Below are 21,855 nucleotides of genomic sequence, written 5' to 3'. Positions count from 1 at the left end.
AAAGACCCCAGCAAGCATTCTACAGAGAAAGCCAAAGTCTCACAGTCTTCTAGAACACCCATAAACAACAAAAATTATTTTCTTCTTTGCTGCCCCAGAACAGACCACTGACTGACCTTCTTGCCAAATTTCAGCTGGGTAAAGAAATCAAAGTTCATGGTTTCCAAGCTGTCTTACTTTTCCCTCTTCCCTCTTTGTTCTATTCAAATGTATCTGTTTGACCTTTGTTCTATATAAATCCTCTTCTTGAATTCTTAGATGAAGTCAGTCCACATTGGTTCCCCTGTCTACAAGTAAATAGCATGCAAATAACGAACTCAAATCTTGAGATTTTTTTTGACTCTAGGCTGCATCACTTGCAAGCTGGGAAACTTTTGGCATGCCATGTAACCTCTACAATAGGAGCATAATAGCTCTACCGCTGTGATTCTTGTAAGGGTGAAATAAAGTAATCCATGTAAAAAGTTATATACATTCCTGACGTACTAAAATGTCACTGCTGCAATGAAGTCAATGTTACAACACAATCAATGCTATTTCATTTGTATCAGTTTCCTCTTGCTGCTGTAGCGACTTAAAATAGCACAAATTTATTTTCCTATAGTTCTGGAGGAAGAAGTCTGAAGAGCTTTACAAAGCTAAAAGTCATCACTCAACAATGCTGCATCCCCCTAGATGCTCTGGAAGAGGATCCTTTGTCTTTTCCAGATCCCAAAGTCTTCTAGCATCCCTTGGCACCTGGTCCCAGCCTCAGAACCTGCAGTGTAAGCGTCTTCTGGTCTCTCTCACTGCCACTGTACTTTCCTCTTATAAGGACCCCTATGATTACACTGGGCCCACATGGACAATCCAGGTAATATCCCCATCTCCATAAAGTTAGCTCAATCGCATCTGCAAATTCCCTACTGCCATATAAGGCAGCAGATAAATGCACAAATTAGAATATATTTGTAGGCTCTCGCATTGGATGGTAGACATCTTGGGGATCTATCAGAGTCATGAATCTTTTTACTAAGACCCGTTTAACGCAATCCTCATTAGACCCCTTGAGGTAGAAACAAGTTCCCTCTGGAAACTGAGGCACAGAAAAATTAAGGCCCTTGCCCAAGCTCAGAGAGACAGAAAGAGGTGCGAGAGCAATTCCAACCAAGGAAGCCGGCTTCTGGAGTCCAGAAGTTCTTACGAGCCTAACTATGTGAAAACGGTGCAGAATACGCAGTTCGTTAACGTCAGCCATTATTTCTCCCAAGATTAACCATCATAATCTTTAGCCCACATGGCTTTTGTAAGAATCAACTAACGTGTGAAGAGCAATAGTGCCTGACAAACACAAGGTCTTCAAATAATACCTGTAATTTTCCTGTTCTAGTAACCCGCTTTTTTTTTTTTTCCACTATGAGACGCCACAGTTTACTTCATCCGCCCCAAGATGGCGTCACTCTTCTCCACCACCCGATTCTCCTTACTCAAGATGGCGTCCATTGCACTGAAAGCCATATTCCGCCCTTCTCAATATGGCGCCAACACTAGCCCTTCTTGTCTTCCGCCCTCTTTAAGATGATCGTAACAGTTTCATCCCCTGACACACCCTGACCTTCCCCAAATGGTGGCAAACACTACGCATCGCGTACCGACCTTCTTAAGATGGCGCCAACGTCGTAAACTCAGGTCGCAAATGCTCGCAAGCTGAGCGTCGCTCTCCAGAACACTTCCGGTTGCGCCGCAGACAGGCTTAGAGGGCCTGAGGGTTGCGGGAGGGTGGACATTAGGACGGGCCACTCTGGCGCGACCATGGACCGTAGGAAGAAGCCTTTGGACGTTACGGCCTCCTCGGTGAGTGTGGGTATGGCATGAGACTACCGGCTCTGTTCTCCTCGGCTTCGTCAGACAAGAATCCCGACCTCCCCTGTTTCAACATCCAGGTGCCTGGACCTGGTCAGGTTCCTCACCTGGGCCTTTGCCCTCTGACAGGCACCCCGGCCGGCCTTCAGCCCTCGCGGGAACTGGACCTGGTGTCTTCGGGCTTGGAGCCTCCGCCGCAGCCGGCCCGGCCTCCTTCCCGGCAGGGCCGGACCCCGCCGGCCTGCCCCCGTGGGAGCGGGGGGCTGGAGGGAGGCGGGGACCCCGGCTCCAGGGTCCCGAGGCCGCCAGGACCGCCCCGATCCCAGGGCTCGAGCGCGGGTGGCCCAGTAGAAGCTGTGAGGGCCGCACCGCCACCGCCCGGTTCCCGGATGGCGGAGTCAGGCTTTCGGGCCCCGGCGCCTGCAGGTTGCAGGACCCGGAACGAGCTCGCCGCAGAGGATGCAGCAGGAGTTCAGAGGAAGACATCGGTTCCTTTCCCGATCCAGTGCCGACAATTGGCATTCGTTATTATGCTCGCTTGAACCAAGCACTGTAAATATTACAGTCAGCCTGTCCTGATGGGTTCAAAATGTCAGTAATGGCCATCTGGGAGTCGATGAGTTTGTGATCATCTTTGTTTTACACTTCAGAAATTGTTGAAAGAAATTGTTTTTTCTTTTCTTTTTTCTTCCCTTCCTTTCCTTTTCCTTCCTCCATTCCCCCTTTCTCCCTTCCTTTCTTCCTCCCCTCCCCTCCCTTTTTCCTTTCCTTCCCTTTCTCTTTCCCTTTCCTGTGCTGGGTGTTGAATTGAGGGCCTCCTACTTACTAAGCAGGGTCGTTGACCTGCTCCACTCCCAGCTCTTTTTGTGTTGGTTATTTTTTGAGGTAGGGTTTCTTGGAGGTGGGGGTGATCTTGCACAGCCACTTGTTGAAATGGGGTCTGGTGAACCTTCTGTCCACACTGGCTTCCAACCAAGATCCTATCTAGCATTATATAGGGTTGAGCCACCATGACAGGCATCATTTGTTTTAAGAATTTAGAATCCTAGGTCCTGGGATGAAGCTGTCTTTTGCATTATTAAAATCCTTGCCAAGATTACATCTAAACTGATTTCTTCCAAATACAAACCATTGAACTCTGGTATTTTTACTTTTCCATAAATGTCACTCAGTGTTGTGTATCTGATTTACAATGCCGTACTTATAAGCATTTGTACCTGGATCCTTAGAAAGGAAATTGTCAAGTCAGATGTAGTGATGCACACAGCACTCAGGAGGTCAAGGCAGGAAGATCAAGCATTGGAGGCTAGCCTGGACTGTATGAGGAGACTCTCAAGCCTCCCTCTACACCTCGCCCCCTTTTTTTTCTGATTATTTAGTGGTGACTGATAGAGCTGACGGATAGTTGCAAGTATTTGCCCAGCTGCTCTGTTCCGTAAACTTGGGCCTTTTTTCCCATTCTTGAACTGTGATTCAGCTATATTTAGAGTTTCCAACTTGAATCTATACTTATCATTTACTAAATCTGCTGTATTTCTAGCTGTTGAAAGTTCGCTTATGTTTTGAAGCTCAGCTCAAAACTTTCTCTGATCCCTGTGGATAGCAGGAAATGCTCTATAATCTGAATTTCTATGCTATTTCTTCCATTCTAAAGTCACTTACCACCTTTGTTGCTGTTAACAGTTATCTTGGTAATACATTGTAGCTCTTGGAGGCAGGGAGTATGTCTGATTCATAGTTGTACCTTGCTCTTCAGTGTTAAGTGCCAGGCACAAAGTTAGTGCTCAGATAGGTGCTGAATGAAAACATTTCCTTGTAGACATAGTAAATTGTTATGATTGAGATCACTGCATGAAAAGCATGTGCAGAGCCCCTCAGAGAGCAGAGCTTCATAGTGTTTGTTGAATCTGAGGCCAAGGATGCAGACTACCTGTGTACTTTGTCAGAGGAGAGTCCCAGTGTTAAAAGTCAGAGTAGAAATACATTTGCAATAGAACTGGACTGAAATTTGACTTAGTTTAATTTTGTATTGGAGTCTACATTTAAACATTGAATTTTGTGTCCATTGAGAGGAAGCTGAAATACTGATTTGAGAATTATAATAATTTAGCAATCCAAGCACCTGTCAGAATTGAATAAAATATTTTTGTTTACTTACTGGTTTTATTCTAGTTGGTAGATCTTAAGGCCGAACTCTTCCGAAAACAAGAAGAATTCAAACAAGAAAAACTTCTAAAAGATTCTGGAGTTTTGGGAAAACCAAAGACAAGTAATAAGGTAAAAATAAGATCCAGTTATCTCCATTGATCCCAAACCTGGGAGAATTAACACACATGGAAAAAATCCCAGTCTTGTAGTTGAACATTTTCATGAAGTGTATTAAATATTAAAATATAAATCAATAAGCTTATTTAAATTGCATTGTATACTACTTCTTTAGTATTTCTTTTGGATTGTTCACTTTCTCATGGGAGATTATTGTGTAGTTACTCTGCACCAAAACACAGATAAACAGTAATACAGCAAAAAATATTAGGGTCTTTAAGAATTGTAAATGGTTTTCAGTTGTATAGGTCATTGTATTTCCTATCTGTATCACTCATTCTCTGTAATAATGTACATCTTCATTGGAGTCTTAGATTAGGTCATAATCATTAGCTGATAAAAGACAGAAGTAACTTCATACACTTTATGAGGAAATTTTTTGTACAATGTGCAACATTTTTCAGCTGCAGCTTTGCCGTGTGCAATCAATCTGTGAGACATAGGTTAGTTGTCAGAAATGTATTTATTTCCATGATTCATGTGATCTGCTGATCTCTCTTTTTGATGTACAGGTAGAGAAATTTTTGTAATCACATGGTGGTTCTCTTTTGTTCTTTTGAATTATTCTCCAGAAGCCGAGTATTTGGAGCAAACAGAACGCAGGAGTTTCAAACCGAGATGAGAAGGACGCTGAGCAGAAGGTCGAGGAACAGAGAACCTTAGATAAAGCCAGGTACAGTCACTTTGAGACTGCCCAAGCAAAGTAATGGATGTTCACATTTTGCTCTTTTTGATTAACAAAAGAAAATATTTTGGCAGTATTGGAGTTTGAACTCAGGGCCCCAACTTGCTAGGCAAGTGCTCTTATCACTTGAGACACACCCTCTGTCATTTTTGCTTTAGTTATTTTCTGGATGATGTCTCAGCATTCCTAAACTGTAGTGCTCCTGCCTGTACTGCTGATGCTGGAATTACAGGCGTGCACTACCCTACCTAGCTTGTTTTTGATATGGGGGTCACACTAACTTTTTGCCTAAGCAGGCCTGGAACCACTATCCTCCCATTCTCTACCTCCTGAGAAGCTGGGATTACAGTTGGGAGTCACTGCACCTGGCCATTTGATGTACAAATTTGATGTACAGTCCTCTTTCTAACTAGTACTCCATAAATATAAATATAATTGTGCCTTGATATCTGAGTGGCATTGCTTGGTTCCAGGACCCTTCCTTTTTCCTGTAGATACTAAAATCTGAGGATGCTCAAGTCCCTGTTATAAAATGACATAGTATTTGCATGTAACCTGTGCAATCGTGTATACTTTTTGTGGGGAGTAGGGTACTGGGGTTTGAACTCTGGGCCTCATGCTTGCTAGGCAGGTGCTCTAGCACTTGAGCCACTCTACTAGCCCTCTTGTGTACTTTCAAGTCCTTTCTAGGTTCTTGTTATGCCTAGTGCAATGCAAATGCTAAGTAAATAATGACTAATGTTTGGTACAAATAGACATTTTTCTGACTTTTTAAAAAAGTTTATTCTTTTTAGATAGTGTCTCATTATGTTACCCAGACTTGCCTCAAACTTGTAGTCCTTCTGCCTCCGCCTCCCTGGTGCTGGGATTATAGGCATTGGCCAATACACCCAGTTCTATATATCTTTGCTTCCCATTTAGTGGGATGTGGAACCTGTGGGTATGGAGGGTCTGCTGTCCTCTTAAAAATAATCTCATCTGCATATGTATCTGTTGTCTTGTAAAAAGACAAGCAGTTTCAGTTTAAAAGATGATGCAGTCCTGCTTTGAGCCTTTGTTAGACACTAATATTATCAGCAGTTTTTATTTTTCATTTTCTGGGGCTAGAACTCAGGTCTTGCACATGCTAGGCAAGTGTTCTACTGCTGAGCTACGCTCCAACTCCATCAACAAATTTCTAAGAATTCTCCCCATGGTGTGTTTCTGGGCTAGGTGGTCTGACATTAGCATTTAGAAACCCAAAACTTTTTCCTCCAACTCAGCAGAAAAATTGAAAGAAGGGTACAAGAAACATCCTAATATTCTTCACCAACTAAGGCACTATCACATTTGCTTTCCTTTCCTGCCTCCCTTTCCTCCCTCTCATGCATGCGTGCACACAGGGACAGCATATATCTTGTAAGAACAAGGTAATTATCCTAAACAATTACAACACTGACAAACACTGAAATTCAACATTCTTCTGTGATCTGTATTTCAGATTTTACTGATATAATTGTATCCTATACAAGGTTTTTTAAATATTGAAGATTCAGAAATTACATCTTGCATTTAGTTATTAAACATCTTTACTCCCTTCATTATCAGCTTGATCTGATTGAGAGGTGCCTAGGAGATCAGTATAACCACAACTCTGGGTGTGTCTGAGAGGATGTTTCCAGAGACATTGGGGCTCTGACCTAGCTCACTGATGGATTAAAATTTCGAATATTGGGAGTGGTAGGACTGTAGGAAGTGGGGTCTGGTTGGAAAAAGTAGGCCACTGAGGAGTGTCTTTGCAGGGCCTCTCTTGCTCTGGCCCCTTCCTGTCTTCATTCTGCTTTTTGGTTGCCATGAGTTGAACATTCTGCTCCACCACGCCCTCCCTGCTATAGTGGACTGAACCCTCTGAACCGATGAGCTAAAATAAATCCTTCCTCTATTAAGTTGTTTATGTCAGGCATTTGATCACATAATAAAAAGTCTGACTAACACAGTCCCTTTTAATCTACAATTCCCTTGCCTTTTGCTGTCTGCTATCTTATTGACCTTTTTGAAAGGTCCAGACCAATTGTTTGTACAATGTCCCCAACTGAGTAGAGTCACATTAAGGTTTCTGGTTAAGAATACCATGTAGGCGGTGTGTCTGTCCTGTTCAGTCATATCCAGAAGCTTCTAATGCCACTTTGAACCATTATTGGTGATGGCAATTTGGTTGCTTGGTCAGGGAGGGCTTCTCCGTTGTGAAGGCACCCTTCTCCAATTCTTGCTAATAGCAACCTGAAGAGGGAAGCTTTGAGACGGTGTGGATGCCCTGTTCACCAACACACTTCCATGTCATGATGTGACATTGCTGATAAGTTTTGATGGTTTCAGAGTGATGGTTTTCTGATTCTGTCAGTCAGTCTTTTTTATCTTCTTATTCTGTTTATTAGCTGGCATTCTTCTGTAAAGAAAAAACCGTATCTCCCTGGGCTCAGAGAATCCCAAGTTGTCACATCTGTCATGGTGGCAGTCGTGCTGTTAGATACACTGCACAATAATGCTGCAGCTGCAAACACTGGTTGCCAAGCTTGTGGACTTGTTTTTCTTAGCATTTGACCTGAGACTTTTCCTAAAGATAAAATCATTTTTTCCCATTGCTAAATCTGACTGGCTTTTAAAAAAAAAAATCACTTTTGAGGCAACTTATTCTTAGAATTTTAATTTTGTGAAAAGGTACTACTGTACTCTTTTTATTATCAGATTCTCTGTGTATCAGCGTTTTTCTTGCACTTTGTTACGCTTTTCTGTCCAGTAACTTTTCTGTAGTGCTTTGTTCTCACTACTTGGGAGGAGTCAAGACTGTACACAGTCTGCAGGGTGTTTGTCTCTCTCCTGGGCTCAGACAGACAAGAACAATCTCAGGCTTCTCCCATGAGTTGTAAGGCTTTGGGCAAGTTTCTTATTCATGAAGATTCTCAGTCTGTGAAATGGGGAGGTTGTTGCTGAGCCATGACACCCTGTAGAGGGTTGAAGGAGAGATCTGTGTCTGGCACACACAGGTTGCAGGCAAGCGTCCTGTACCCTTGTGCTCTGAATTCTGTCTTTCATATTTGACTGAAGAAATAGTTCTTGAAAGTCACTAAGGACATGATAGCCTTCTCTACAAATCTAGCAGCCATTTCTCAGGCTTCCTCCCTGATCTTGGTTATTCCTTTGTTGGCTATTGCTGCTGTCTGCACCCAACTCCTTACCCTTTCCCAGATACCTTGCCCCTGCCTGTCCCTCTGTGTTTATTTGCATCACTCTCTGCTTTGCTGTTTGAGCATATCAAGCTCATTGCCACTTCATGTTTCCTTTGCCTGACATGCTGTGCCCAACCCATCTGCCTGTGGTTGGCGTCTTCTTGCTGTGTAAGTTTTAGTTCGCTTGTCACTTCAGAGGGGCTATCTTGACATCTGTTGTTAAAATTTTTTTTTTAAGTTTTCTTTTCATAAAGACACTGAGTCTATGATGACACAGCTTACTACATGAGACTCCTCTAAAATGAGCAACTTTGCCTGTTAGAAGCCTGATGTGACTAAGACAGTCCATAGAGCACTCCATTAATGCACAGCAGCCCTCCATCAGCGGCCCTGCCTCTCGTTTCTTTCACAGCACTTCTCACCACCTGTAATTCTCTTTTTCACTGATTTACTTATTGCCTCTCTCTTCGTCCTTTAGAACAGCAGCTCCATGAAAGCTGGGGCTTTGTCTTGTTCCTCTGAGTCCTCACCATCTAAAACAGTGCTTGGTACATGGGAGACATGCAATGAGTACTTGATTGAATGCACAAAATAAAGGTGGGATCTTGCTGACATAGAAGAGATGGAGGCAGCATGGCTTTATCCATTATCTAATTAATCTTCAAGACAGCCCTTACATGCAGTACAGTTTTGTTTTTCATCTGTATTTGTGGTATCAGAGGCAAAAGAAGGTTAAGTAACTTGTCACAGCCATGTGACCCAGGGAGTCTGTAGCCTCTGGTTGCCATTAGAAATTGTGCATATGGTTAAGTCTGATCACTCACAAGAGAAGGCCCAGGTAGACTCCTTGGGGTTTCTCTTCTGCATCACTAAATATTTCCAGAATAAAGAATTTCTAGTCCTCTTATCTCCTCTCTGCCCACTAAAAAAAATGTCACCAGAATTCATACGAGCAGAGAGGCTGTTTTGTTGAAATGCCAGGGTTGTTGTTTGCTTTATATTAGCAATGTGTCACAAATACATTATTCATGTTCTCTTTAAAATAGATTTTATCATTTTTTAACAGACTTATAAGAACTTGGTCTCTGGGCCCCTGAGAGAAGCCTAATAAGTCACGGGTGACCAGACCTTGGTCTAAAGACAGTAATGCAAAAGGTTTTGCCTTTAGTTTGGTGATCCTTTCCCAAGGTTGCCTGCTAGGCAGGTGCTCTACCACTTGAGCCATGTCTCCAACCCTTTTTGCTTTAGTTAGTTTTTGAATAGGCTCTTATGTTTTAGCCCAGGACAGCTTGGACCATGATCCTTCTATTTATGCCTTTCTTATCGCTAGGATTGCAGGCATGAGCCTCCTTGCCCAGCAGCATCTTTCTTTTTTGCCATGTGTAATCTAAGTTACATTCAGCAGTTAAATTAAGTTGTTGGACTTTCAACTCAGTTTGTTCATTTATTCATTCATCACTATTCATAAAGCAGCTACTATGCACTGGGTATTGCTTTAGGTGCTGGAATGTGATGATGCATAAGAGAATGCAGGCCATGTTCTTGCGAGCTTCTGTTTTTGTTGGCAGAGAAGATGGATTGGACCTGAGGGTCTTCTTAGGACAGGGCAATCAGCACTGGTTCTGCCCACCTTGTCAGAAAAAGGCTTGGAGGAGATGGCTGCCATTAGGCCCAAGGGTGTGGTAGCCTTACCAGGAGGGATGGTTGTAAGACTATTTCTAATTCTTGTCTTTTTTTCTCCTAGGGAAAAATTGGAAGAAAAAGCCAAATTATATGAAAAAATGACTAAAGGAGACTTTATAGGTAACGCAATGGTTTATTTGTACCTTATTTTCTTTAACTCATACAGATCTTAGATATTTATTTCTTCAAATAATGTAAGAAAAGGAAGAAATTTTAAAAGTCAAATCAAAATTTTACTTTCAGTGGCTACACAGAGATTAAAAAAACCCACAGTAATTTGTGGTTGCCCAGTGGGTGCTGGGGAGTGTTTTAGGTGTTGGGAGGGTTCGGTAAGTACAGGGGAGCCAGGGGCCTGTCTGTGCCTTTAGGGCAGGTGTTGTCAGGGACAGGGAAAGGGGACAAAGCCCAACAAGGTTTAAATAGACCACAGTTATGTATGATTATAGCTGTGTTTAAAGAAAAAGAAAGACCAGGTGGATTTATGGTTGTATCTGGATGCTAGGGTGATGTTTCTTTTTTCCCTATTTTTCCTCTATTATCAATTTTATTTCTGTGGCTGTGCTTATAAGTGTTTTAAAATAGTTGTAATAATAAAACTCCCTTTCCTCATACTTCTAATTCATGGAAAACCTAATTCACAGTTGGAAAGCAGTAGAAGAGATGTGAGGGCAGTACACATTCATTGCTAGAAGGCAGAATAGTACTCTCCTACTCGTGTGCTTAGGGCATTTTCAGGAGAAAGTAGCCGTGATATGGGTCCTGAAGGCTTTAGAGAACTGGAGAAAAGGGGTCTGCTGGGGGAAAGTGGTGAGAGCAGGTCGGTGGGGGAAGGGCAGGGCCAGTGTTTAGCAGGGCTGCCTCCCCTGGAGATGAAGCAGCAGGGCTCCGGGGTCCAGGAATGGAGAAGCAGGGCTGAGTCTGGGCCACCAGCTGCCTCTTCCCACAGCAGGGAGCCTGAAGCAGGAAGGTCAGACACTCGCAGAGCTGGGAGATATAGGGAGGCTTTGTTGCCTTCCTGAAGAAGCAGCAGGGTGGCGGTCAGTAGGCAGCCTCACTCAAGTGCTCCTACCCCTCAGTTCTCTTCCCTTAGTTTTTGAAGTATTTTGTGGCTTTAAGAACATTTTTATTGCCACGAGCCAATAAAATAGGAATACAGGCTCATGCCTGTAATCCTAGCTACTTGAGAAACCGAGATGAGGAGGAGTATGATTTGAGGCCAGCCTGGGCAAATAGTTCTCAAGACCTCATCTCCAAAATAGCCAGAGCAAAATGGACTGGAGGTATGGCTCAAAGTAGAACACCTGCTTTCCAAGCATGAAGCCCTGAGTTCAAATTCCAGTCCTACAAAAAAAAAGATAAATAAAAATAAAAAACAAAACAGTAAAAATCTTATTTATTTTATTCTTTTCTCTTTTGATTCAAGCTTATATTGTCCAGAACAGACACCAAGTCCAAGGACTATGGAAGTGGAGGTCTGATTTGGTCAAAACTGCCAGGTCCATATCCTGATAGGAATATTGATCCTGCATGTTCGGGCCAATTTTGAAGTATCAGGTTATTTCCACTCCAGAGTGGGGGCTGCCCCACCTCCTGATGACAGGAAACCTAGTAGCTGTTCAGTATAGCTTAGTCTTCATCCTCAGAGAAAAAGACTCAAGTGTATCCTAAATTCAGCTTAGCAAGACTTCACAGAGCATTATTTGTGCATACAGAGCTATCCTGAGTGAAATTAAAGCTGTGGATTGCTGTATCCTGGTCAGTATGTGTTTTAGCTCTTTATGTGTAAGCCCTGAGGGTGCACAGTGTTCTGCACGTTTTGTGCCTTGCCAGCAGAACCTAGCTCCAGGCCCTTCCTGAAAGCCATGTCTGTTGGCTTGAAAAGAGCTCAGATGACTTCTTTCACTCCTGTTATACCCTTTAGAACACTTCCCTATCATCAAGATGTAGTAAGGGTTAAGTGCTGCAGCCCGTGTGTTCAGAAAGGCTTGTCACACCTGCAGCAGAAAAGGACTGCTGTCCTGATCTGTAACAGGAGAAATGCTATTCTGCTTCTCTCACATGTCATTAGCCGTGAAGTGCTTAAAATCAAGTGGCTGTGTTGTCTTAAGATGTCATTCTGAGACTGTATTGCTTATCAGATAGTACACTGAGGCAGCCAAAAACTTGAGGGTTTTTAAAGGTTGTTCTGTAGTGGTCCATGTTTCCGATGGCCTGTTGTCAGGTGCCAGGTGACTCTGTGTCTTTGTAAGCTGTCTGGGGATGGAGGCATCAACTGTGATCTGTTAGTCACTGGAGCCACCAGCTGATGAACGTACCAGTTACAGGCATGGTTTCCTTTTTTGATGTCAAAAATCTAAAATTGGTTTTTGTTTCCTAGATGAGGAAGTGGAGGATACATACCTCGTGGATTTCACACAGAAGATCGTAGACAAACGTAGAGCAATGGAAGCGACTGGTGCCAAAAGAGAGTTCCAGAAGGGAGGGGAAAGGGACGATGAAGATCTTCCTGAAAGAGACACGCCTCCTCCCCAAGACCCCAGCGAGGAATGGTGGGTGACACGGGTTAGAGCAGAGTGGCTTCCTCAGACTAGCATTGGCACTTTGAGAGTTCAAGAGTGATTTTGTTTGGTTGATAGCATACCATATCTTCTTACTTTCCTTGGATATTCTGTCTGTTAAGACCACTCTTTTAAGTTAGGTTGGATTAGCATATTGTAGATGTAGAAACAGGAGCATTTGCTGGCTTTTTGTCAGCTTCTGGCCCTGGGGACAGTAATTTTATGAGCTGAAGAGAACAGTTCATGCTTCTGTTAATAGCAGAGACCCTCATCTTCATACTACTGAGGGGTTCATAGTGGTTCAGAAATAACATTTTCATTGGGATCAAACAGGTGTCTTCTTAAAAACTTACATCTTAAGTTAGCAACCATTTGGGTAGCTCTGGTTGCAGGCTATAACGAGCCAAAAGAAGAACATACAGTCTATTTTGTCAGGGTACTTCTTCATCGTTTCTAGTCTAAGTGATTGCTCATTCATATGAACTTGGCTGGCACTTAATATATTTCCTGCTTCTTGGGTCTTAGCTTTTATTTATGGTTGACACTTGCCAGGCCTAACTACCAAGCTTTTGTTTAGGTTTATATCCTGCCTGACTTGTTAGTAAGGTTTCTCAGCATGTGCTCCGCTTCCCCAGGCCTCTATTGAGATGTCAGGACTCAGTCCTCCTGGATCATCCTGGCACCTCCAGGGTTGCCCCGGTGGGAGCTGCTCAGTAAGCAATTGCTGATGAGCTAGAGCAGCTGCTGACTACTGTCTTCCCTTCTCTGAGTTGGTAGGAGCTGTATGTTTTGGAGGCCTACTCCAGAACAGAATAGTCTGTGATTGCTTTTCAGAGCAGAAATCTCATCTCCTTTGAAAGGTTTAATGTCTTCAAATTTTTGCTTATTAATGCCTGTATGATTACAAGCAATTTGCCAACAATTTGAGGAGTTTGGAGGGCAATTGAAGGTGTCACATACTGCAGTGGTGAAGTGAGACACACTGCAAGCAGTTCTGATGGTTTTTTTGTGGTTTTTAAGTTAAACTCCAGAATTGTAACTGCTTGTAAAAACAGTTCCAGGTGGTAGAATATCTTTCTGCAAAAATAGTGTAAATAGTTGCACAGACCATCTGGCTAGATGATTTTCTTCTCAAACCACCCCCCCCCCGCCCAGCTGCCCCCCATTCATTTAAAAAAAGGAAGAAACTACTTTCTGTAGTTGGGGGTTTTATTTCTTGTGGTAATCAGCTATAGGATGATTGTAGTGGACTTCCATTTATTCAGTTTTTAGATCATGGGCTAACAGTGGAAATCAGCATTGCTGAGGCAAGAAATTGCTAATAAAAGCAAATCTACATCTATGCTGAGTCTGACCTTGAATTGGTCGACTAACTAGCATATATTGATCCCTTATTGTGTGTTTAGCACCATGCTGTAGGAGATATTTGTCACAGATCTCAAACATGTTCCATGAGAACCTGCACATATTTTTTTTGGTTATACTGGGGTTTGAACTCAGGGCTTTGTGCTTGCTAAGCAGCCACACCTCCAGCCTGTTTTTGTCTAGTTATTTTGGAGATGTTATGTTGGAGACAGGGTCTCGCTTTTTGCCTAGGCCAGCCTGGACCAGATCCTCTTATTTCACGCTTCCAGCAGTAGCTGGGATGACAGGTGCACACCACCATGGTGTCTCACAAACTTTTCTCCCGGGGCTGGCCTGGAACTGCTGTCCTCCTGATTTCAGCTTCCCACATTGCTTGGGAAGACAGATGCATGCCACTGTGCCCCACTGTTGATGAGATGGAGTCTCGTGAACATTTTGCCTGGGCTGGTCTTGAATTGTGATCCTCCTAATCTCAGCTTTCCAAGTAGCCACCAGCTCCTGGCCACAATTTCTTTTGGTAGAAAGTCACAATATTTGTGACACAATTATCAAGTGAGACCTGAGGGAACTGAGGAAATGAGCAATGAAAACCTGGGGTACAAAGTAAAGTTATTAAGATGTTGATAAACTATCTGGAGTTGTCTGCACTAAAGTATGTTCTTCATTGTCACAGCAAATTTCTGTATTGGTGACTTATCTTTGAAATCAGAGACATAAATGATCAATTATTTTCTACAGTTTCTAAAACTAAGATTGCTAGAAGGTACAATAAACTTGTTGTCTATGAACTTCTAACTTTAAAAAGCATTTTCTCAGTGGTAGTGGTCCCTTAGGTTCGGGATTCCTCTTGGTAATGAGACCTATACTATTCCTTTTTTAAAAACTGAAATATTTATTTGTATATTTGTAGCACAACAAATTAGTTCTCAAGATAGAATTCTTTTGGCTGAATTCACAGCTGCATTCGCCTTACCCATATTCCTTCTTCACTATGTACCTGCTCTCCAACTGAGGGAACTGCACATGTGTACAAAACCTTCTTCAGAGCTTCTCACTTTTATTTCAGGGTGGATTATGTGGACTCTTTAGGGCGATCCCGGCGCTGCATGAGGAAGGATTTGCCAGATCTTCTAGAGATGGATAAAAATCTTCAGGGGAGACTGTAAGTGTTGATAAACCTTGGCCTGCCCAGAGATTGATATGCGGAAGGGCATATCAATTATAATTAATTATCTTTGTTGTTCCAGTAAAAAGATGTGGGGGATAGGGGAGTATAGAAGAATATTTCCTGACACAGTTTTTAGTAGTTAGCATGCCTGTATGCACAGAACGTACACTCAGGGGTCATCTGAATGGTGTGTCATCGTTTTTCGTTTTGAGACTATGTTGCTCAGGCTGGCCTTGAATTCCTGGGCTTTAGCTAACCTCCTGCTTCAGCTAGGTATGTGGGACACAAATGACACAAGCCCACCCCTGCATATGCAAACCCCGTGCCTGGCTCTGATCATCCATATATGCAGCTACTGACAGGGATGAGTAGAGCTACATCTTTTTATTTGGAAATGTGTCTAATTAAAGAGTAACAAAAATGATCCAAACATTGTAAGCACATATGAATAAAAGAAAAAAAAAATCTATAGAGCATTTCAACCCCCCCCCCCAAAAAAAATAAAGAGTAACAAATATGTAATGAACTCAAAACCAACAAACCAACCTTTGTGGACAAAGGGGTTTGAAATATACACTTGCTTATTCCACAGGCAAGTAGGGCCAGGAAAATAGTTAGCTTATTCACTTTTTCTTTTTCTTTCTTTTTTCCTGGTGCTACTGGGGTTTGAACTCAGGCTCTTGTGCTTGCTAGGCAGGCACTCTACCACTTGAGCCATGCCCCTAGCCCTTTTTGCTTCATATATTTTTGAATAAGGTTCTGCTTTTATGCCTGGACTGGCCTGGACTTCAGTCCTCCTATTTACACTTCCCACATAGCTGGGACGACAGACATGCACCACCACACCCAGCATTTTATTGGTTAAGATGGGGGTCTTGCTGTATGCCCAGGCTGGCCTTGAAATGTGATCTTCTGATCTCTGCCTCCTGAATTGCTGGTATTACAGACTATGGACATAAGCCACCATGCTCTGCTCACTTTTTCTTTATACTGGCCTTATAACTACATTTTTTGTGGGACCTAAGAAATAACTTGCTTAAACATGTGGGGACTAAAATTCCTTTTATCCCAGGCAACTTTTGTATGAAAAGTGTTAGGAGAAGCTTCACCTTATTTGAGCTCTCCAGAGTTGGGCATCCTACAGTAGGCCTGGACTCTGCATAAAGAATGGAGAACAGAAACCTCAGCCATCTCCAGGACAAGAGGCTCTGATCCACACAGTGTTAGTCAGCTTCGATGTCCCTGGATAAGAGGCAATCCAAAGAAGGCTGGGAGTACCAGGGTAGAAAGGAAAGTTATTTGTCTTTTATGTTTTTTTGGAAATAGGGTCTTGCTGTATAGCCCAGGCTGGTCTAGAATTCATAATCTTCCTTCCTCTGTCTCCCGAGTTCTGGGATTGCAGGTGTGCACCACTGCAGCCAGCTTTTAAATTATGTCTTGAGTGCTGAGGCAGTTCCCTGTCATGCTATGTAACAAGTCTGGTGCTTGATTTTAAAAAAGATGAAAACAGTTTTTTTATTTTCTAATTGTGTTGTAGATCAGAAACCTTTATAGGGAACTGTTGTCTTTATCAAATAGTGTTTCTTATCCATGGTCAAACTGACAGCATTTGGGTATTGCTGTCCTAGCACTCTTATCTGAAGATAGCTTTTGCTCTGTTCCTCTACTAGCTTTGTTAGTCCGGCTAATGAAAAAACCTTACTATCTGAGGACATGAGGAAAGAGCTTCAGCGGCAGCAATGGGAAGAAGAGGAGAGGGAGGCTCTGAAAAGGCCCATGGGGCCCATCCATTACGAAGACATCCGGGAGAATGGTACCATTGTTTTCCTGTACTAATGGCAAGCGTGAAGGGAAGTATTCAGAAAGCAATGGCTCTGACATAGAAATCCAAGATTCTGCTTTGGAAATTGAAAGTTCCTCTTGTTCGCTTCATGTACTCATATTGGGAAAGTCTTCCTAACAGAGGGTCTAGTAATATCCAGGAGTTCTTTCCCAAAGGGAAATGAAGATAGCCACAGCTAAAAGTCAGTGGGTCTTTGTTATGCTTATCACTTGGCAAACAAGAAGAAAACCAGTAATTTTTTTCTTTTTTAACTTCACAGCTTTTTTTTGAATGTGATGTTCAAATCACTGTTGTTTCTTTTGGTTTTTTAGGAACTTTGGCTCGAGTGTGGTTTACTGATCAGAGAAATCTAATCTTTGGAATAATTTGACTTGTTTCAGAGGCCCGGCAACTTGGTGTTGGTTATTTTGCTTTTGCCCGAGACAAAGAGTTGAGAAACAAGCAAATGAAAACTTTAGAAATGCTGCGTGAACAGGTACAGATTAAATTCAAAGTCAGTGTTAAGGATTTGAGAGGTTGATTTCTGGTTGGACCATAATGCAAAAAAATGTAGTAAACAAAATTGGAAATTAAAACAGATATTTACAGTGTCACGGTGGGTGGTGTAAAGGTAATTGCTATATGCTCTGGTGTTTCACACTTTAAAATCAGAACTGTTTCAAGATACTCACGAGGCAGAATCCTGTGCAGAAAGGTTAGTGAGACTTCATCTGAACAAACAAGCTGAGCATGTAGCTGAGCTGTAATCCCATCTGTATAGAGGTGTAGGTAGGAGGATTGTAGTTCAAGGCCAGCCTGGCAAAAAGCACAAAAAAAATTAAAGCATAAAGGGCTGGAGGTGTGGATCAAGTGGTAGAGCACCTTCTTACCAAGTGCAAGGCCCTGAGTTCAAACCTCAGTACTGCCGAAAAAAAAAAAAGAACTGTTTCAGAAGTAACCCATGTAACATTGATGTTTTAAGTCAAAGTGGCCTAGGTGAGAACATAAGTTATCTAAGGGATTAAGAAGTAGATAAGAATTGGATGGTTTTCGTGAATGTAAAGCCTTCCAAGATGCTCTGAGCTTTTACTAAACTTCATAAGACATCAGGGAACTAGTGCTTCATAGGTCTTTATTTTTAGGGTCTCAAGGATAGCTTCTTAGAGATGCCATGAAAATCAATTAGTCTCTTTTTAAAAGAAAATTATTTCATCCTTTTGAACAGAAATATTATGAATATGGCTTCAAGCAAATAATTTTCTAACTTTCTGTTCAGACAACAGATCAGAGAACAAAACGAGAAAACATTAAGGAAAAGCGAAAGGCTATGTTAGAAGCAAGACTTGCCAAGCTTCGACAAAAAAAGATGAAAAAATCAAAAGATGGAACAGAAGAAGAAAGTGGAGGTATACCATGGCTCAGATTTCTGAAGTTCAAAAGGGAAATATTTAGTTCCATTGATATCTCACTAATACGGCTGGCAATACGGGAATTAGCCATTTAGTTTCATCTCTAAGCAAGCAGTGCACCTTTGAGGCACTACAAGGAGCAGTATTTATGGTGCAGAAGGACACTGCAGTGGTTTGTGTTTTTTTATTTTGTTTTGATCTGTTTTTGTTTTTGGCAGAACTGGGGTTTGAACTCAGGGCTTTGTGCTTGCAAGGCAGGTGCTCTACTGCTTGAGCCACACCTCTAGCTCTTTTTTATTTTGTTTTGAGGGGAGTGGGGCTTGAACTCAGGGCTTTGTGCTTGCAGAGCCAGTGGTCTACTATTTGAGCCACACCTCCAGTTCATTTTACTGTGGTTATTTTGGAGATGGAGGCCTCAAGAATTATTTGCCCAGCTGGCTTTGAACCACTGTCCTCCCAACCTTAGCCTTCTAGGATTACATGCGTGAGCCACCAGTGACCAGCTACTGCAGTGTTTTTAAGCAGTGGACAAGGGGTTAGTGCAGGATGCATTGGGTCACTTCTTAGAATGCCAGTTTAGTAACTGAGATTAGAGAAAAGATATTTAAGTAAAGTCTCGTTATATACTATATGTTTTAGACTTAAAGTTTTTTTTTTAATTTTTGTTTTAAAAAACATAAAAGCATAAATTGCACATATTTTGGGGGTGCCCTGTGATGTTTTAGTATAAGTATACACTGTGTAATATTTAAATCAGTGTAAATAAATCTGCATCCTCAAACATTTATCATGTCTTTATGCTGAAAACATTCAAAATCCTTTCTTCTAGCTTTTTAGACTTTTTTTATTTTTTTTTGCTTAAAGCTGTAGATTTTTTGTTATAATATACCATCTTTTAAAAAATACTTACAAAATTGGATGGTAAAGAATTTAGATGAATATAGACAGCCTTCCAAAGAACTGTGTTCTAGAGATTGGTAATTGAGAACTTAGAGCACATTTTCCCTGGACACATTATTGAAAGCTGTGGTCCCACTAGCTTACTGTGTGTAATGGAAGCTGAATTGCCATAACAAAGTCCCCTCACAGAATGGGTCAAAGAAGACAAATCTGTTTCTATTTTAACACTTCAGAAGAAATGGGGAGTGTGCAGGGCAGATTAGTTCTGCCCCAGGGCTCATTTGGTCCCTGGCTTCCTCCCATCTTGCTATTTCTGCTGTTGCCCAGAGTGTTGCTCTCATCTGCCTGGTCAAAGCTTGCTCCCAGGCACACTTGTTCCTGATCCAACTAGGGTGTATGTGGCCAGGTATGCAGCTGAAACTTGGGGGCATTCTACTAACAAGAAAAAGGGGAGTGCAGGTGTTAGGGATATATAGAATCCTCCCCCATTTCTCACAAAAGCCTCGTGTCAAGGAATGGGCTATTTTTCAACCTCTAAGAAAGATTTCCTTTAAGCTTTGAAAAGAGATAAGAAAGACTTAGGAAGTGGAAAATTGTGTTAGTTTTATATGAACACTGTCTCAACATGTTAAGCTCTGCATGGTATCTATTTTTACTAAGGTGTGAAGAAGTGTCACCCCAGTGTTTTTTTACACTCAGCTTGCTTTAAAAATTTAACAACATGGTCCAAATTGAAGAGTGTATAGCAGGTTCCAGCATTTCATCACTCTGGCTCCTCTTGCCTTGTCTGAGATTGATACTTGAGTTGGATACTTCGGGGATTTCTGGTGCTTTGATTGTTGCCTAATGGGGATCACAGAGCCTTTGAAGCCCATCCAATTCTGTCTTATCACTTATGTGCTACCTATAAGTGATCACGAGCCAAATTTTCCTCAGTGGTAAAATGGAAATAAGACGGTAATACCGAATTTATTAGGGTGGTTACAAGAACTAAATAACCAAGTGTATACAGAAAACTTTAATAACCCGCTACCTAGGATGGGATAAGTGCTCTGTAAATACTGGTTTTACTTTTACTTTCAGGATTAGCATACTCAGTTTTTAAATTTATTACAATGAGGTCTATTTCCTTATGAAAAGTAGATGGAGACGTTGTTGGGCCTTTGCCACCAGCACCAAAGGCTGTGCCAGCTCCACCTCCTGTTGCCCAGAGCAGCAAAGTAGAAGTTATAATCCAGGAAAGGAAGGATACCAAGCCTGGAGTGCCGCATGTGCGGGAGTGGGACAGAGGAAAAGGTAAGGAAGCAGGTTCCCAGGTATGAAACCTTTCCCCATGGGCCTTACAGAAGATGTGTTGTTGTTTTCTATCAAAGTGTCATTCTGCTGAAGTTTTTTGTTGATTTTGTTTTTGTGGTGCCGGGGATGGAACCCAGGGCCTCATACATGGTAGGCAAGCACTTTACCACTGAGCCACACGCCAACTCCATGGTGAAGCTTAGTGCCTTTGAGGCTTAAGGAAACCTCCAGACCTTGAACTTGTTTCTTCTCCATACTAGATACTTGCTGCTTATAAATAGGAGAACTGCAAAATGTGATTACAGAAGACAAAAATAGAAAAGCATCATGTCAAAAGGATGATTTTTTTTTTTTTTTAAGAAGCTCTGGAGGAAGTTTTAAATTCATTCTGTCTTACAGCCTTGGCATGCCACTTTTTAGGAACCACTTTTTAAGTATGATGAATTGATGATGAGAGTTACTTTGTTTTTAGCAGTCTCTTTTATGTTGATTTGAAAATAGTTTGCATGGCTGTGTATGAACTTGATTTTACTTGAGAGGCATGCACACTGTAAATTCACGTGGATCATGGTGCCAAAAGCAATCTGTTTTGAGAGGACTGTGATTTATGTTTCTTTGAAAGAGATCCTTTCAGTAGTACATTAACTTGTACTGTTTGAACTAATGAGATCCAAAGAGTATGAGAAATGCAAGGGCCATTGTTGGAAGTAGACACACAATATCAACTCAGTAAAGGACAAAATTTACATTTTGGTGTGGAGTACCTAGCACATTTTGTCAAGCAAATGTTTGACTTTTTGAGTTTTCTTTACTTCTCAAATGTACTTTTACTGCCTTTTTGGCAATGTCTCTAGAGCCTGCCAGTGGCCTCTGCAAAGTCTTCCTATAATCTTTCCCTGTCTGGAGTGGTCACTTCCTTTTCTTAGCATGGTTTCTGATATATTTCCCAACTATTACTTATATACCTTGTAATAAAGCTTTGTCCTTGCTATCCTTGTTCTCTAGAGTTTGTGGTGACTTTTAAGAAATATATATACAACAGTCAACTGAAAGATAGTAACAATAAATTTAAATGATTCATTAATCAGCTCTGATAGTACTCTTGCTTTTTTTTCCTAGAATTTTCCTTTGGATACTGGTCAAAGAGGCAGTCAGATCTCCGGGCCGAACGAGATCCTGAGTTTGCCCCACCATCAGATTACTTTGTGGGTCAAAAGAGAACTGGTTCTGTCAGTAGCCACACATGGAACAGACCTGGACCAGCACCAAGTGACTCAGGACAGCACTTTGGCCAGAGCCAGGAGCCCAGCTCTGTCCATACGACATCCTCTCCTGCCCCTGAAGGCCCACCACAAGCCCCCACAGTGACTTTCAAAACTCTGGATGATATGATATCATACTATAAACAAGTGACATGACCCTGAACAGCATTCTGACTTGGGTTTGTACTGTCAGTGGTGCCCTCCTCTCTCAGGGGGGAGGGGGGAGTTATTTTAGGGACTAAGATGTGCCTCCATCCTCCTGTCCTTCCTCTAGAAGGCACAGGCTTCAGGTTGGATTTGTCAGCAGGGAGTAAAGTGAATGGTGGGATAGGCA

The 21,855-nt window shown here is 42.0% G+C and overlaps 1 protein-coding gene and 1 long non-coding RNA gene across 5 annotated transcripts in view; one reads left to right on the top strand and one right to left on the bottom strand.

Annotated features, from left to right (window-relative positions):
• Positions 1–1,773, bottom strand: part of LOC141411549 (uncharacterized) — a 9,835-nt gene extending 8,062 nt beyond the window's left edge. Inside the window, exon 1 of the long non-coding RNA XR_012436398.1 lies at positions 1,636–1,773. This is a non-coding gene — a long non-coding RNA (uncharacterized lncRNA). The remainder of the gene's footprint in view (positions 1–1,635) is intronic.
• On the top strand, positions 1,684–21,855 carry Ccdc174 (coiled-coil domain containing 174). 4 transcript variants are annotated; one of them, XM_074044486.1, is made up of 12 exons: positions 1,715–1,833; positions 1,972–2,394; positions 4,015–4,119; positions 4,740–4,840; positions 9,803–9,861; positions 12,119–12,290; positions 14,731–14,826; positions 16,503–16,645; positions 17,056–17,150; positions 17,931–18,060; positions 20,107–20,259; positions 21,379–21,855. In XM_074044486.1, the coding sequence occupies exons 2-12, from the start codon at positions 2,302–2,304 to the stop codon at positions 21,675–21,677; spliced, it is 1,446 nt and encodes a 481-aa protein (XP_073900587.1). In that variant the 5' UTR covers positions 1,715–1,833; positions 1,972–2,301; the 3' UTR covers positions 21,678–21,855. The 4 variants fall into 4 exon arrangements, with proteins under 4 accessions (XP_020031278.2, XP_020031277.2, XP_073900587.1 ...); XM_074044484.1 differs by having other exon boundaries at positions 20,104–20,259; XM_020175689.2 differs by lacking the exon at positions 1,972–2,394 and having other exon boundaries at positions 1,684–1,833.

Source organism: Castor canadensis, chromosome 10, assembly GCF_047511655.1.
Source record: "Castor canadensis chromosome 10, mCasCan1.hap1v2, whole genome shotgun sequence".
NCBI classification, from domain to species: Eukaryota; Metazoa; Chordata; class Mammalia; order Rodentia; family Castoridae; genus Castor; species Castor canadensis.
This window is presented reverse-complemented; position numbering and strand designations above follow the sequence as displayed.